Source organism: Rhineura floridana, chromosome 6, assembly GCF_030035675.1.
Source record: "Rhineura floridana isolate rRhiFlo1 chromosome 6, rRhiFlo1.hap2, whole genome shotgun sequence".
NCBI classification, from domain to species: Eukaryota; Metazoa; Chordata; class Lepidosauria; order Squamata; family Rhineuridae; genus Rhineura; species Rhineura floridana.
This window is the reverse complement of record NC_084485.1, coordinates 74908467-74924198: the sequence shown is the minus strand read 5'-3', so window position 1 is coordinate 74924198 and position 15732 is coordinate 74908467. Positions and strand designations below refer to the sequence as shown.

At 44.4% G+C, this 15732-nt stretch overlaps 2 protein-coding genes across 7 annotated transcripts in view; one reads left to right on the top strand and one right to left on the bottom strand.

Moving 5' to 3' along the window:
- The window catches only part of NFYA (nuclear transcription factor Y subunit alpha), a 32284-nt gene extending 27316 nt beyond the window's left edge, over window positions 1-4968 (bottom strand). For 3 of the 6 annotated variants that reach the window (XM_061632421.1, XM_061632424.1, XM_061632423.1), the window contains exon 1: window positions 4799-4968. The gene's annotated coding sequence lies outside the window, so the exon portion shown is untranslated. Of the gene's footprint in view, window positions 1-4496; window positions 4624-4798 lie in introns of those variants that run through there. The other 3 variants (XM_061632426.1, XM_061632425.1, XM_061632422.1) reach the window with 3 other exon arrangements.
- The window catches only part of LOC133387511 (ADP-ribose glycohydrolase OARD1-like), a 20157-nt gene continuing 9348 nt past the window's right edge, over window positions 4924-15732 (top strand). The window contains exons 1-2 of the mRNA XM_061632430.1: window positions 4924-5345; window positions 14429-14573. Coding sequence (XP_061488414.1) covers window positions 5316-5345; window positions 14429-14573 — 175 coding nt within the window. The 5' untranslated portion in view covers window positions 4924-5315. The remainder of the gene's footprint in view (window positions 5346-14428; window positions 14574-15732) is intronic.

The window sequence follows — 15732 nt, the reverse complement described above, 5'->3', positions numbered from 1 at the left end:
GAATTCCAAAGTGTTGGTACCACAACACTAAAGGTCCACTTGCTATGTTGTTTGAAATAGATTTCCTGATAGGATGGTATCTGCAGGAGGCCTTCACCTGAATTCCCCAGTGAATTCTTTCAGTAGAGAAGCAATATGTTGGCGATATCGTGTCCCAATGAGTAGTCGGCTGCTGCATTTTGCATGAGCTGCAGCTTCTGGATAAACCAAGGGCAGTCCCAAATAGATCACATATGCTAAAATGTGGGTATAGAAACCTCTGAAATGTAACCTACTGTACCAAGGTTAAAAGTCACATCCATTATTCCATCCACTTTTGCATCTGGCCATGCCCATCACTAGCATGCGACTCCTGGACAAGGAAAAGCTGCCTTCGCGCTGAAAAAGGTTCTCCATCCCTGCTCTAGAGCAACCCTCAACAAGTTCAATGGTATTTTCAAGTAAGTGTGTATATGATCACAGCTCTCAGGCACAAGTCAAAAGCTGCACTAAAAATATAATACTCCACAAAATAGCATTTTGGAAGAAATACAACATTGCAGTAATGGAATAGTCTCATTACATTTTGTGATTTACTGTGTCATCTGGACTGACAAACTGTGGCTGATATTAAACATGGTTAGTTTAAAGCAAGTCAACTTTGAAACCATTCAGACTAGTGGCTAATTAAAATCAGAAGCAAAAGCTTCTGAATTTCTCTTCTCAGACACATGGGAGGAGAGGGGAGTGCATGAATCTGATATTCACTGTAGCTCATTCATGGAATACTAAGCCATGGTTTAGTGTGATATTCAAATATAACCAGTATAACTGGTACCAGGTTTATAATCTGATGCATTAAAACACATTCCCAGTTTTAATGTTAATGTCTTAACCAGATTTTAGTTGTAGTATAATAATCAAGCCAGCTTTTCCACAGCCAGCCAGCAATCTAAATATTTACTAAAAATATGTAATTAAGACAGCCATTTATCAACTTGATACTGATATTGGGCTGGTTGCTCTACACTGGGATGGCAACCTTTCTCAGCCTGAGGGCTGCATTGGTGGTCAGCCACTCCTCCAAGGGCCACATGCCAGAGGTGGATGTGGCCAATGAATACACACATGCAAGCACACACAGAGATCTCTCTCACACCTTTACCACATGTACAATTTGTATGTACAAATACCATGTACATACACCACACACACTCACACATACAGTCAAACATTAATGCATACACTTATTCGCATGCTTTCTCACACACACACAGAGGCATGCACGCGCGCGCACGCGCACACACACACACACACACACACACACACACACACACACACACACACACACACACACGGCTGTGGAGTCAGTACACCAAACCTTCAACTCCAACTCCAACTCCGACTCCTCTATTTTTCTACTGTCCGACTCAAACTCCTCTATTTTTCTACTGTCCGACTCCGACTCCACCCAAAATTGCTTATTGTCAATCAAAATTTATTTGGAAGTTGGAATCGGTACATTTCTACCGACTCCGACTCCTCCCAAAATTGCTCCTGACTCCGACTCCACAGCCCTGCACACACACACACAAAATCACAGTGCTAGGATGGCGGGGAAATGCAGCTTTTTCCAGTGTGATGCTTACTGCCGAGACTAGAGATGAAAGATCCTTCTGGGTGCTCTTTATAGAAAATCTTCAAATAACATCTCCATCACCTTCACCCCAGCACTGGAATCAAAGTATAAGGAAATGCTGCCTTTGATCTTACTGCTGTGATGCTTAGCACTGAGATCAGAGACCCCTATGACTACTCTTTATAGTCTCCAAAGGGTGGCCAATTGAGATATAAGTGCTCTGCCTGCTCTTGAGACCACTCTCTACAGAACAGAGCACTTTATTACATGAACAGACAGGAGATAAAGCTGTGGGGGCTGGTGGGCCACTTTTTGTGACCTGGGGGCTAGCCAACCCTAAGTTAAACCATGGTTAGGGCTATGAGCTAGAGCAAAACCTCAGGCTCACACTTCTCCTTCCTGTGCAACCAGGACTTCAGCTGTGCTTACTTTATTTCATAATTTTGGCATAGTGTGACATACAAACTGATCAATTTCAAAACAAACTTACTTCAAAACAGAGCTTGTTTTAAAACCAACACAGTGATTTGTACATAACACCAGAAGTAAATTCTGCTGAGGTCCTCCTTCTGGCTGCATGGAAGGAGGGAGGAGCAAATAAACTGTAAGTAAGTAAGTAAGTAAGTAAGTAAGTAAGTAGGGTGGCTGCAGATTTTACAGGATACCCATTAGAGAATGAGGGGTTCTTCCAAAGCACCGTTACCCCGGATGGAAATTGAAAGCTGTTCAGTCAAGTTCCACTATTTTCTTGGAAATCTTAACTCCATCATTAAGCTTTATTTTGTTTATATTTAAACCCTCACTCATGGGCAGGGCCAAACACATCAACTGGCAACAGAGAGTGGAACAGCTTCCAGCAGAGCCAAGCTGCAATGTAAACTGTGAACAGCAACAGGAGGATCAGAAAAGATGTGATAGTGTTATTTGGATAGCACTTCAGTCTTCATGAAGCATTCCCATCACCTAAGGCTAAGGAAGCAATTCAAACCCCTGGAAAGAAGTGGCAGGACTTAATGCAGCAGCCTAGCCACTGCTATATCCGCAGGCCTGCTGCTCATGTTGGTAAGGCTGGAAAGCTGGTAAGGAATAATGGTTTTGCTGAGCCAGCTCCCAGACTGGAATACAGTGAATCCTGTGCTGGCCCAGCCCTACCCGTTTGATGGATTTCCACTGGCTATTGCCAGCAGGAATACTCCCAGCAGTAGCTTTGGCCTGCCCACTGTTTGAGTAGGTACACTGGGGCATTCCCCACTGGCAATGGAGCTCCCGGGAAGGACATCTCCACCTCATTCAAAAATCACCTCCAGCACAGCTGATTGGGGGGTTGGAGTGGTCTGTCCATGCATTCATTTGGACAAAATTTGGATAGTAGATGCACAAAGCACATGTCTTTTAGCAAACCCTGCAACTCAGTTGGTATGAAATGTAGGGGCACCCTCCTCCTGTTGGATTCTGCGGTGATCTCAAGGGGACACAGATGCTGAATGAATAGGATGCTTCGTATCACTGTCAAACCTTTATCTTCTTTCTTTTCAGCAGAATGCTGCAGATCTCTCACCTTATGAAGACAGAGTAACTGGTAACCACTCACTGTCACAGATAAGGATAGCTTACATTTTAAACTCTACTTCTTGCATTCTCTAAGATCAACACAAAGACCTATCAACATGGTCATCAAGAAAAGCTTGGTAACATTACCGCACTATGTCCTGTAGATGAAGAATCAAGAAAAATATCACCTGAGACTACAAACACACCATACATTTAAAAGAACATTCCCTCCCCTGAATCCAGAGCTGGAAATTATAGTTCTGTGAAGGGTAAACTACAGCTCCCAGGATTCTTTGGGGGTGCGCTTTGAATGTGCTTTAAACTTATGGTGTGAATGGAACCTGAGTCTAAGATTGCCAATATCCTTCATCTGCTAGCACCTATAGTTAAGGGGCACTATCCAATGCCTTTGTTCTGTTACAGCAAGGATTTACACTTAAGGGAACTCCCCCTCTCTTCTCCCTCTGTGTGAACCCTGTGCCCTCCCCAAATCTGCTCCAGAGGATTCGGGGGAACATGAGGGGAGGAAAAGAGTGACATTCTGTGCCTTGTTCCAATTGCACAAGTATAAATCTTTGTGCCAGTGGAACAAGAGAAAAAATACTACTTTGAAAACAAGTATTTCCCCCCCTCAACAGCAGGTTTTTTCAAGAGCTCATCTTTAGCTTTAAATAGAATTTACACACCCAAGAATATGGATAACTACAATGTGCTCCCTTTCTTCATATTTCTGGCTGAATCACCAAACAACTGCCTCCTATGACTACATAGTTATATAGTTAAACACTACATAATCAAAGAATACATTTTGTTCCAAGCAGGTGTAAGGAACTCCATTTATTTCTGCTAGCTTTTATTCTTACATCCTTCATAGGAAGAGGAAATTGGCACAAATCCCAATATAAAAGTCACCCACAAACATGTAATTCAGGCAGATAACAGATCACTCCTTTATAATACAAAAATGTCTACTAAAATCAAGTTTAATGAAGACATCTTGGGTTTTGCGGTACAAAGCCACTTTACCTTACACAATTCACAAATACACTGCATTTATATTCAATTTCCAATACGAGAGACGAACGTGAAGAATAAGGGGGAGACGCCTGCCTTTGTAAGTAGAGGCGGAGGGAGCACACACAAAAGGCCCTATCATCTGCAATACTGGTTTTCAGCAAAGTGTGTGCGTGTTTTATATTACAAAGGTAAGAAATGGGCCCAGCCCAGAAATAGGCAGACAGGGTTCACACATGATGCTGGGCCCTTTGGTGCTCAGTTACTGTGTACGGTCTAAGGTTGTACTGAATGGCGTCCGAGCAAAACTGACCTCACCGGATAGTGCAGGCAGCCACACACGCAGAGTCCCATAATGGGCACAAACGTGTCAGCTGGGAGGATGAAAGAGGCTGTTTTCCCCATTAGGGTGACCCTCCCGACTACCCCTCCCCGCTGCAGCCCCCCATCCCGCCTTAGTATAGGATCCCGGCGCCCAACGGGCCACATCCACTCGCTGCCCCAGCGCTCGCCCAGCCCTAGCCCGCGCGCGGCCTTCTGACTGGCCACTCGGCCCCGCCAATCCCGGCTCTTGGGCCGGCGCTCGGGGGCTCCATATTGGCTGCTCGCACTCACCGTGCCTTGCTCCCCCGGTTCGGGTCCCGCTCTGATTGGCTCCGCCACCGGTCCCCGAAACCCAATCAGCGCCTCCACTCAGCCGCCGCGCAAAATGGCGCCCAACCCCCGACGCCCAACAAAGAGAAGACGAGGACGGCCCCGCGCAGGCGCCGCAGAAAAGCTCCTCCCGCCGAAGCTTGCGCTTGTTTGAAACTCATCGCGCATGCGCTGTTAGAATAGTCGTGTGCGCTAGTTAGACTCTTCATTCCCTTCCCCTCCTTCTACTTTTAGTTATTTGCTCTACGCATGTGCAGGGCAGGATGCATTTCTGTGTCTTTTTTCCTTGGTAATTTGTACTCCCCTCACTTTTATCCGCGAGTACTGTACTGTACTCTGAAATGGCACCATAGAGTCCTCTGTCTAGAAAGGCATATAAGGCGTATAGTTGCCATTTTGTGTTTTTCGTTTGAAACCCCTTCGCTAGCCAAAACCGATAAGAGAGCCGAAACAAGAGGAAGGCCTTTGCGTGTTTTGGATGGCGGATATCGCCACTTTCATTTCTAGAGTAGGTTCCAGATGGGAGGGGGCGGGTGTAAAAGCCACCGCTTCTGAAATAGCCGGAGGCGTATTGTGCTGTGAAGACGCCTAATAGACCAGCAGTTACGACGGGTGGTGGGAATAGGGGCCAGTGGGCGCTATTTTTATGCTGCTATTCTGCTTTTATCCTAAAACGATGTGGGCAAAAGTATTTTGCTGAAACTCTCGGGAGCATTCTACAGTGTATTAAAAAAGGCCCAGTAAATAAAATAACACCCCCGTCCCGGAGTGGGAGGGAAGACCCGTTTTTCAAGATTTTTCAGTGTTTCCCGTGCCTCAATACGCATTTCTTGGTTTGGGGTTGCAACTGTCTATCCCAATTTGTTTCTTTTTTTCAATATGAATACTGCATTCGTTTCCAGTTCTTATATCTGAAGAAATCCTGAAAAGTCCTCCATACTATCATGGCTAGCGCCCGGTCGGCAAAAGAAGAAAGAGTGCGTAATAGTCTTTTTTTTTTTTAAAAACCACTGTTGTAATTCAGTTTTACAGGTACTAATGTTTACTGTTTTAGCTGTCATAGATGAACACGGGATAGCTTTATTGTAGTTACGTGGTAAGAAGGAGTACTTCGGGAGGTTGTTTTTGTGCAGATGAGGTTATGGTTCAGTGTCTTAAGCGAATATATTACGACTTTTTGCTTGGGTTCTCTACACCATGCGTAATAATGAATATTAAACTCTCGAGTCGCGCTTTGGTTTCTGTTCTAACTTTCTGTTCAGAAGAACACTTAATGTAGCCTTGCTTCGAAAGGACTGAGAAAAGGGCTTCCAGTTCTCTAGTTAGCTTCTTCCACTGATGCAATAAAAGAGCCATAAAGTGTTGGATCCTCACATCACTGGTGGAGTTATGACTGCCACCTAATGGGGTCGTCAAAAAATTGTTCGCTCAATGGACAATTTAAAATCTGATCCGAATTAGTACTAATTTAGGTGATAATCAGAAAGATCCTCTTTATCTATTCATTCATTTTCTTGTAGGCAGTAGGCCTGAACATGGCACACAGGCCTGTAGCAACCTTCTACCTCCCAGGGTGTTGCAAAGAGAAAATCATGCAGGAACCATGATAATTTGCTTGCCTTATTGCCCTGCACAGTGGAATTTTTTTTACAACAAATCATAATGCAAAATAAGCAAAATATCTTTTAAAAAGGACAAAACAATTACATCACAATTCTATGTATTTTTAGTCCTACTTTATTGGACTTACCCCATAGTAGGTATATTTGGAACATAAGAACCTGCCTAGATCAGACTAAAGGTCCATCAGAGCATCCAAATGCCTGTGGGAAGCCCACAAACAGGACCTGAGTGCAATAGGATTATAGCCACAATCCTTTATAGATACTTCTTGTCTGTATTCTCCTTTTGGCTATACCCTTTTCCAAAAGAAAAGGTTGCCATTGCTTCAAGAGGGAGGCTTGTGAACAGGGGCATATGCTAATGTATATGAATAGATGCAAATTTCAGTTGACTTTCAGAAAGGGGAAATAATTCCATTTAGCCTTGCTGTAAATAGTACTGCCAGTATTTTGTAGTGTGCATTTCATAATGAGATAAACCTAGAAGACTCAGAATCCTTGGGGCATTTGTTTGGTATTTGAATCAATGTGATCCTACCTTCCAACCATATTCTTGGTATTTTCTATTTCTGAAATGTGTGAGAAAGTAATTTATCCATTTGGAGGGCTACCTGATTGCCAGACATTTGATAGCACTCAGAAACTGTCCATGTTATTTTCTGCTAGTCAAGGTCTTATACTCCTGCATATCCCATTGAAATCACAGGGACTTCTGTGTAAATATAATGAAGGTCAGGCTGATACCTTGGTATGGTTCAATGTGTCTTGTGTTGGGAGTTTAGCATTGTCTTCTTTTTTGTTCTCATATTCTCCAAATTTTCTTTACAATTAAAAAACTGAAAAATCTATTGAAGGAACATAACCATCATACATAAAAAAACAAATTATCAAAACAATAATACAAACTATTTACCCTGTCCATCATATAGCTAACATTATTAAAGCTAAAGCTAAGTGCCGCCCTAGACTCCTGCTGGAAGGAAGGGCAGGATATAAATCAAATAAATAATAAATAAGTTATATTCATATTGTAAATATTATAACTTACTCAAAACATCATAAATCCCAAATACATATCAGATGAAAATGAAATGGACTGCCTTCAAGTCGATCCCGACTTATGGCTACACTACGAATAGGGTTTTCATGGTAAGCGGTATTCAGAGGGGGTTTACCATTGCCTCCCTCAGAGGCTAGTCCTCCCCAGCTGGCTAGGGCCTGCTCAGCTTGCCACAGCTGCACAAGCCAGCCCCTTCCTTGTCCACAGCTGCCAGCCGGGGGGCAACTGGGCTCCTTGGGACTATGCAGCTTGCCCATGGCTGCACAGGTAGCAGGACATGTAACCCCTGAGCCACTCATTGTGAGGATGATCTTTAGCTAGCCCTTTACATCCAGAAGACATGAGTGGAGATTTGAACTCACAGACTATGGACTCCCAGCCAGGCATTCCTCCCTACTGTGCTATACCAGCTGTCACATATCAGATGTTGGACCATAATTTTGGATATATTCAAGAAACCTTTGCCACTTCTCCAAAAGCTGTCATTTTTTCTTCTTGATTCTAGAAGCCTCAAAACATCAGTCAGTTCAGCTATTACTATATAATCCCAAACTTTCTCTCTCCATTCTTTAATTGTTGGTATCCTACTTACTCTCCAGTATTTGGCATATAATAATCTTGTGGTCACTAGGAGATATGAAACTAATTCCATGTAATTTACTTGGAACAGCTGCAGCACTGGGGGGACTGGAGAAGACCTGCCCTAGGAGTGAGTACCTGAGCATCTGGATGCTCGCTTGCTCACTCCTCTGGGTTGCTGTCTCCTGAGACAGCTGAAGTCCCTGGTAAGTACTGCAAGGACTGGAACTCTGCCTGACCCTGACTCCAGAGAGAGGGTGCAGTTAGTCTTGCAGCCTCTTGCATCAGCTCCTGGCTGGATCAGGAGACATGAAAGTCCAGCTACCCTTGGATGGCGGGTATGCCGCTGGTGGGGTTGACTCCGAAGGGGGTCGCCCCTTGGGGAGTCCTGAGGGCGAGGGTGCTACCCCCTTCCATTTTTTTTAACCAATCTGGAGGAGATGGGTAGTGGGGAGGGCATATAGTGCATGTGTGGTTCCTGTGCAGGGTGAGAGCCTGTGCAGTGAACTAAATAATAGAGAAAGTCTCCAGATGTGTTCAGAGTTAGTCTGCGACTGGCAGAAGGCTGGCCCTCCCTGGGTGTGAGACAGAGGGGGTGCCCTGTGTAAAAGATATTGACTGGGTCTGATTGTTCCCAGTTCTCTCAGAGGCCTAGTGGGATAACTGGTTCAGGTAGGTTTTGTTAGTGGACTCTTGTTGGATCCATATCAGGTGTTTAGGAGAAGTCATAGTAAGGAGGAACATGGGTGATGCCACATCAGTTTCAGTGATCACAGGTAGAGGGAAGTATAGCCATGGGGAGGTGGGGAACTACCATAGAAGACAAGGCCAAGGCTCTCTACGCCTTGTTCCTTGCTCCCACTCCTCTCATAGAATAGTAGAGTTGGAAGGGGTCTATAAGGCCATCAAGTCCAACCCCTCATGGATGAGTCCTCATTGCTCATCTGCTGTGCCCACTGGCCTGTGTGTGGTGTTGTTTAACGCCAGATCGGTACACAATAAGACCACACTCATCCATGCTTTGATCGTGGATGAAGGTGCCAATTTGGCATGCATTACCAAGGCCTGGATGGGTGAGCTGAGAGCAGTTGATCTGACCCAGCTTTGCCTACCTGGATACTTGGTGCAACACCAGCACAGGCTGCAGGGACGAGGTACGGGGAGGGGGTGGAGTTGCTGTGGTCTACAGAACTTCCATCTCTGTCACTAGCAAACCACTCTGTCTTGGAGCTGGCTGTGAGGGCCTGCACTTGGTGTTGTGACAAGGTGACAGTAAACTCGGGTTGCTACTGGTGTACCATCCACCCTGCTGTCTGCCTGGCAGCTTCTCTAACTGAGCTGGTGGAGGCTGTCTCAGCTGTCCCAGAACGATAGTCCTGGGTGATTTCAGTGTCCCTACTGAGGCTGCCTCTAGTGTTCCGGCTTGGGACTTCATGGCCTCTGTGACAACCACGGGGTTTTCTCAAGTTGTCACCAGCCTGACGCATAGGGCAGGGCACTATCTCTTGACTTGGATTTTGCTCCAGATGGAGGAAGGGGTGGTCTGAAGATAGGGGGGTGGATGTCACCCCATTGTCATGGTCAGACCACTTCCTCATGAAGTTTAGACATATGGCTCTGATCCTCACCTGCAGGAGTGGTGGACAGATTAAGATAGTCCACCCCCACAGACTAATGGAATCCATAGGATTTCTGAATGTCTTGGGGAAGTTCCCAGTAGATAGAGCAGGTGACCCTGTTGAAGCCCTTGTCACCACTGGAACAGTGAGGCACATTGGGCTCTTGATATGGTTCCCCCTGAGTGCCCTCTCCGGCATTGTGGAGCCCAGTTTGCACCTTGGTACACTAGTGGGCTAAGGGCAATGAAACAGGCTGGAAAACGGCTAGAGCACAAGTGGCGAAAGACGTGCCTACTGTGTGGTGGTGAGGGCAGTGAAGAAGGCCCAGTTCTCTGCCACTATCACATCCTCAAGTAGCCGTCCAGTGGAGCATTTCCGTATTGTCAAGGGTCTGTTGACATCAGCTCCAGAAAATGGAGTTTTAGACCCTTCTGAGGCCCACTGTGAATTGTTTGTAAGGTAAAGTAAGGGTAAAGTTTGTAAGGGTAAAGTTGCTCACCTCCATAGCAGTCTTGATGCCCCATCCGCATCTATTGTAGTCCCCAGTGAGGTGTCCAGTTGAACATCTGCTACAACTTCTTGGGAACGGTTTCAGTGGATGCGGCCTGATGACTTGGACAAGGTGCTTGCAATGAGGCGGCCAGGAATGTGTCCTCTTGACCCTTGCCCTTCTTGGCTTATTAAAGCTTGCCAAGGGGGTTTGACCAAGTGGATCTAGGGTGTGGTCAATGAGTTGTTGTGGGAGGGAGTGGTTCCAGCTGCCTTGAAAGAGGCGGTGATCTGACCGCTCTTGAAAAAGCCCATCCTGGACCCATTGGTTTGCGACAATTACCGCCCGGTCGCAAATACCCCTTTCTTAGGGAAGGTGATTGAGAGGGTTGTGGCGCAGGATTGCAAGTACTCTTGGATGAAACAGGTTATCTTGACCCATTCCATTCTGTGTTCAGGCCTGGTTATGGGATTAAATCAGCCTTGGTCACCCTGATGGATGACCTTTATGGGGAGAAGGACAGGGGGAGTGCAACCCTGTTATTCTTACTTGATCTCTCAGAGGCTTTTGATACCATTGACTATGGTATCCTTCTGAGCCGACTTTGTGAGATGGGTATTGGAGGCATTGTTTTACAGTGATTCCGATCCTATCTCCAGGGTTGTTTTCAGAGAATAGCATTGGGTGATTGTCTTTTGGCCCCCTGGCAGTTGTGTGGGGTGCCGCAGGGTACCATCTTGGCCCCCATGCTGTTTAACACCTATATGAAGCCCTTGGGAGCAGTCATCAGGAGATTTGGGGTGAGGTGTCAGCAGTACGCTGACGATACCCAGCTCTATTTCTCTGTAACATCTGAATCGGGAGAGGCCGTGAAGCCCTGGACCGCTGCCTGGACTTGGTGGTGGGCTGGAAGAGGGCCAGTAAACTGAGTCTGAATCCTAGCAAGACGGAGGCGCTGTGGGTTGGTGGTTCCCAAGTTCAGATAATTGGTCAGTTTCCTGCTTTGTATGGGGTCATACTCCCTCTGAAAGAGCAGGTCCATAGTCTGGGGTTACTCCTGGATTCATCTGTGTCATTAAAGGCCCAGGTGACCTCCGTGACTAGGAGTGCCTTTTACCAGCTTCAGCTGGTAAGACAGTTGCGGCTGTTTCTGGACCAGGGTAGCCTGACCACTCTTGTTACACTGGTAATGGATTACTGTAATGTGCTCTATATGGGGATGCCTTTGAAGTTGGTCCAGAAGCTTCAGCGGTTCCGCGGTGAGACTGCTCACTGGGGTAGGGTATCACCAACATGTCACCCCGCTGCTGAAAGAATTGCACTGGCTACCTATTCGCTACTGGGCTAATTCAAGGTTCTAGTTTTGGTGTACAAAGCCCTATACAGCTCGGGACCAGGATACCTGAAAGACCGTCTTACCCCTTATATGCCCAGTCGATCACTGCGCTCTGCAGGTGATGGCCTCCTGCAGATACCATCTTATCAGGAGGTCCGTTCTGCACAACATAGGAAATGGACCTTTAGTGTAGTGGTACCTACACTTTGGAATTCCCTCCCCATAAATATTAGGCAGGTGCCATCTCTTGCTACCTTTTCGGCGCCTACTGAAGACCTTCCTCTTTCAACAAGCCTTTTAAGTAGAGACCTTATCCCAGTCTGCGTCTGTGTTGGAATTGCTTTTTAAGATATTTTTAAACTTTTTTTAAAGTTGTTTTTAAACCTTTTTTAAAAATGTTTTAAAAGATGTTTTGTTTTAATATGTTTTTAAGGAGGTTTTTGTTTTAATATATTTTAAAGTCTATTTTTATGATATCTTGAAGTGTTTTTAGTGCTTTTGTTTGCCGCCCTGGGCGCCTACTGGGAGAAAGGGCAGGATATAAACCTAACAAATAAAGAAATAAGAATAAATACTTGTACAGAGTATTATTGGATGAAAAGGTATCAGGTATCCTAACATTTTATTCAGTTGTTTCTGAATTGCCTTCCAGTATTTCTTTGCAACCTCGCATCTCCACCATAAGTGGGGGAAAAAGCACCTCTGGCTGGGAGTTTAGCATTGTCATTCTTGTGGCTCCCTGTATGCAGCAGCTCATTAGATGGAAATGGTGTGCAGGAAACTGTGTTGATTTCAGAAAGCATTGAATTCCTCATATTATAGACCAGGGTCTCCAACCTTTTTGGACCAGATGGCACATTATGAATTTTGAGAGTGCTGAGGGCACCGGTCACAAAATGGCTACCATGGAGGGCATGGCATAACACACAAAATGGCTCCACTGCATGATACAAAATTAGAGCGACTACAGCCATTGCTGCTTCCCCCCTCCACCAACAACCTTATGTTTACAATGAGAAGTCAGCTATGTCCCACTGGTCCTGATTGTGGTGAGACAGTTGTTAGAGGCACTACCCAATGCCCAATGTTTCCCCAATGCCAATCCTAAAGCATAGGCTGCCATCCTGTACCCACTTGCTTGGGAATAAGGCCATTTAAACACAAAGACACTTCTGAAGTAGATACCATTATACTGTAAGTTAACTCTACAGCGAGTTTTTAATGAGCGCTTGGACATCAGCTTCTTCACAGCAGGAGCCATGCCTTAGCCTCTTTGTAAAGTTTGCCATTTGGGGAGAGGATTCTTTGACATCCACCCACAGCACTCTCTCAGAATTCAGTATGTTCCAATTGGTCAAAAAAGGTAGGTAACTTCTGTTCTATGGAGTACCTGATCTCAGATGAACCCACCATAGGAAAGATGCACCTAGGTTGCTAGAAAAAAGGAAGGGCGAACTAATCAAGGATTACTAGAAAGTAAGACAGAATCAGGAAAAGTGTACTAAAGGTGGGGGAAAAGAAGCTCTTTAGGACCCCAAGAGATTCCCATTGTCTGGTGCCCAAGCAACTCACATATCAGTTGCAGCTCTGACTTCACTCATTGGCTAATATCCCTGATAGGAGAAATCCCTTAAAAGGGTACCTGCACATTTTGCTTCATAGATTTTTTTTTCCTAGGAGGGCTAGATATTTTTTTAAAAAATGAAACTGAGTTTGGAGTCTCTTTCTGGGGATGCCAGTTAAGACCTTCATGGACCCCAGGTTGGCAACTCCTGCTGTAGATGTTGACAATGGACATTTAGTGCTAACACCAGGCAGCCAGAGATAGGCTGGCTATTGCTTGATAGTCGTGAAATTCTTGCACTAATTTTTTATGTTGGGAAGTATAGTTTATAGACCAGATTGTAATTATGTCTTTACAAATGGTTGCCCCCTACTCTGTAGTATATAGTCTCAAAAGACTTCTGTGGCATTGGATGAACCAGGGAAACACATCCCCCCCCCAAAAAAAATGTTTATAGTGAAGGTTAGCAATTTTATTACTGGGATGTATTTTATAACATTGAAGACCAGATACTAAGAATTGGTAAATGATATAAGATATTCCAAATAGGTTATATCTGTAGGAAGGGATAGGGGAGTTAACTAGCTTGCTCCATAACATTTATATGGCTAATACCTATAACTCAACAGCAGTAGAACTTCATTATAGAAGATAAAATCCTAAATAGGTATGCCAGTTCTAAGTTGACGTATAATCTACTACTACTGATTTCAATGAGATTTTTAGGTAAGAACAAATAAATTATCACTGGACTCATTGGGAGCTGCTTCTGAGTAAACATAGTTGTTATTATTTGTTATATTTCTTCACCATAAAGTCCCAGGACAGGTAAAAGATGGTGCCGTAAATAAAATTTCAAAATTCTTTTGTCCAAGTACATGCCTAGGTATAATGAAGACAGAGGAGCCAAAGATACCTCGGAGAACTAACATTAAGTTTCATTTCAGGTCATTAGTGAAGTTTGTGTCTGTATCGGTATTAGAATTGTTTTAAACATGTTTTTATTGTTTGTTGTTTGCTGCCCTGGGCTCCTTTGGAAGGAAGGGGGGATATAAATTTAATAAATAAATACATTTGTGTTGAACTGGATGTTGGCAGTGCAATGCATGTTTAGTTGTAAGTTCCATTGTCTACAGATGGATTTATTCCTAGGTGAGTGTGCATAGGCCAAAGGTAGCAGTCTTTTGTACTCCTCAGAGTTAACCCTATTCTTTATGGTGGGACTTAAGGAAGCTGTCACTCTTTATGATGCTGAATGTTGCCTTGTGTTCTGTCTCAAATGCCTTTTCTCTCATTCACTGTTTTGTTTTTTTATCATCAGATCAGGTACATACAGGGAGACCTTTTTACATGTCCTGGAACAGACTCCTTGGCTCATTGTATCAGTGAGGATTGTCATATGAGTGCTGGCATAGCTGCCATTTTTAAGAAGAAGTTTGGTGGTGTTCAGGAGCTCTTGAACCAGAGTAAGTGGTAGGGGCAAATTAGAGCCATTTATAATTTTTTAAAAAATCAGAATTTGGGTTCTTAATATATCATTGTCAAATCGTCTATTAGGTTAAATACAGCCAAATAAAAATCTGCTAAAATCAAACATCTGTGATCCCAGTAACAAAACATATTTCCCCAGAGTACTGTTGTGGATTGCGCCACCTTCAAGTTCAAAACATCACTGAAAGCCCTGATACCAGTCTTGGAGATCAGAAATGTTACTGATCTGACCCACATCTGCTCTCCTGAGTACTTGGTATGGCACCAGCATAGTTTGGAGAGTTGCCAGGGTGGGGTGGGATTGCTGCCATCTATAGGAATTCCAGTTTTTTGACCAGGAGACCAGTCTGTCTGGGAACCAATTTTGAGATTCTTTTCCTGGTGGTGGGCCAGAGAGACAACAGACCTTATTGTGTTGTTGGATAAGCATTTTGGGAATTGCATTGTGCTTTGTTTTTTTAAAAAATTGGCTTTTAATTAATTTTATTTGTTTACATTTTATCTTAATCTTTTCTTGAGACTTTTTTGTATAAAATGACTAACAAATATAACAAATAATAAAAATATTTTATTAGCGTATGACCCACCCTGTTGCCCAACTTCTTTCCCACCTGCCCCTGTAGCCTCACATCTAGTTTACTGTACTGTGCTCCACATGGGGCTACTACTGAAGATGGTTTGGAAACTGCAGCTAATGCAGAATCCTGCTGCTTGGTTACTGAATGGCTCTCAAAGTTGGAGTCATATTACATTTATTCTCCATGAACTGCACTGGCTGCCAATTTGCTTCCAAGCCATATTTATGGTGTTGGAAGTTGACTTACAAGGCCCTAGATGGCTTGGGGCCCAAATATTTGATAGAACCTCTTTTCCAATGTGTGTTAGCCTGGCTGCTGTGATCCTTGGAGAGGCTTGTCTCAGGGTCCCTTTGGTGAGGCCCAGGGAGCAGAGACCCAGACCTTCTCAGTGGCAACTTCCTCCTGGAATTCCCTGCATCTGAAGTTGTGTCAGGGGTATCTCACCTTTGTCATTTGCTGAAGACCCAGCTGGTCTTTGGATCCTCCCAAAGCTGTTCTTTTGGGTGTTTTGAACCTTTCTGAGCTTTTGGACAATCTGTTGGATTATTGCTGCTGT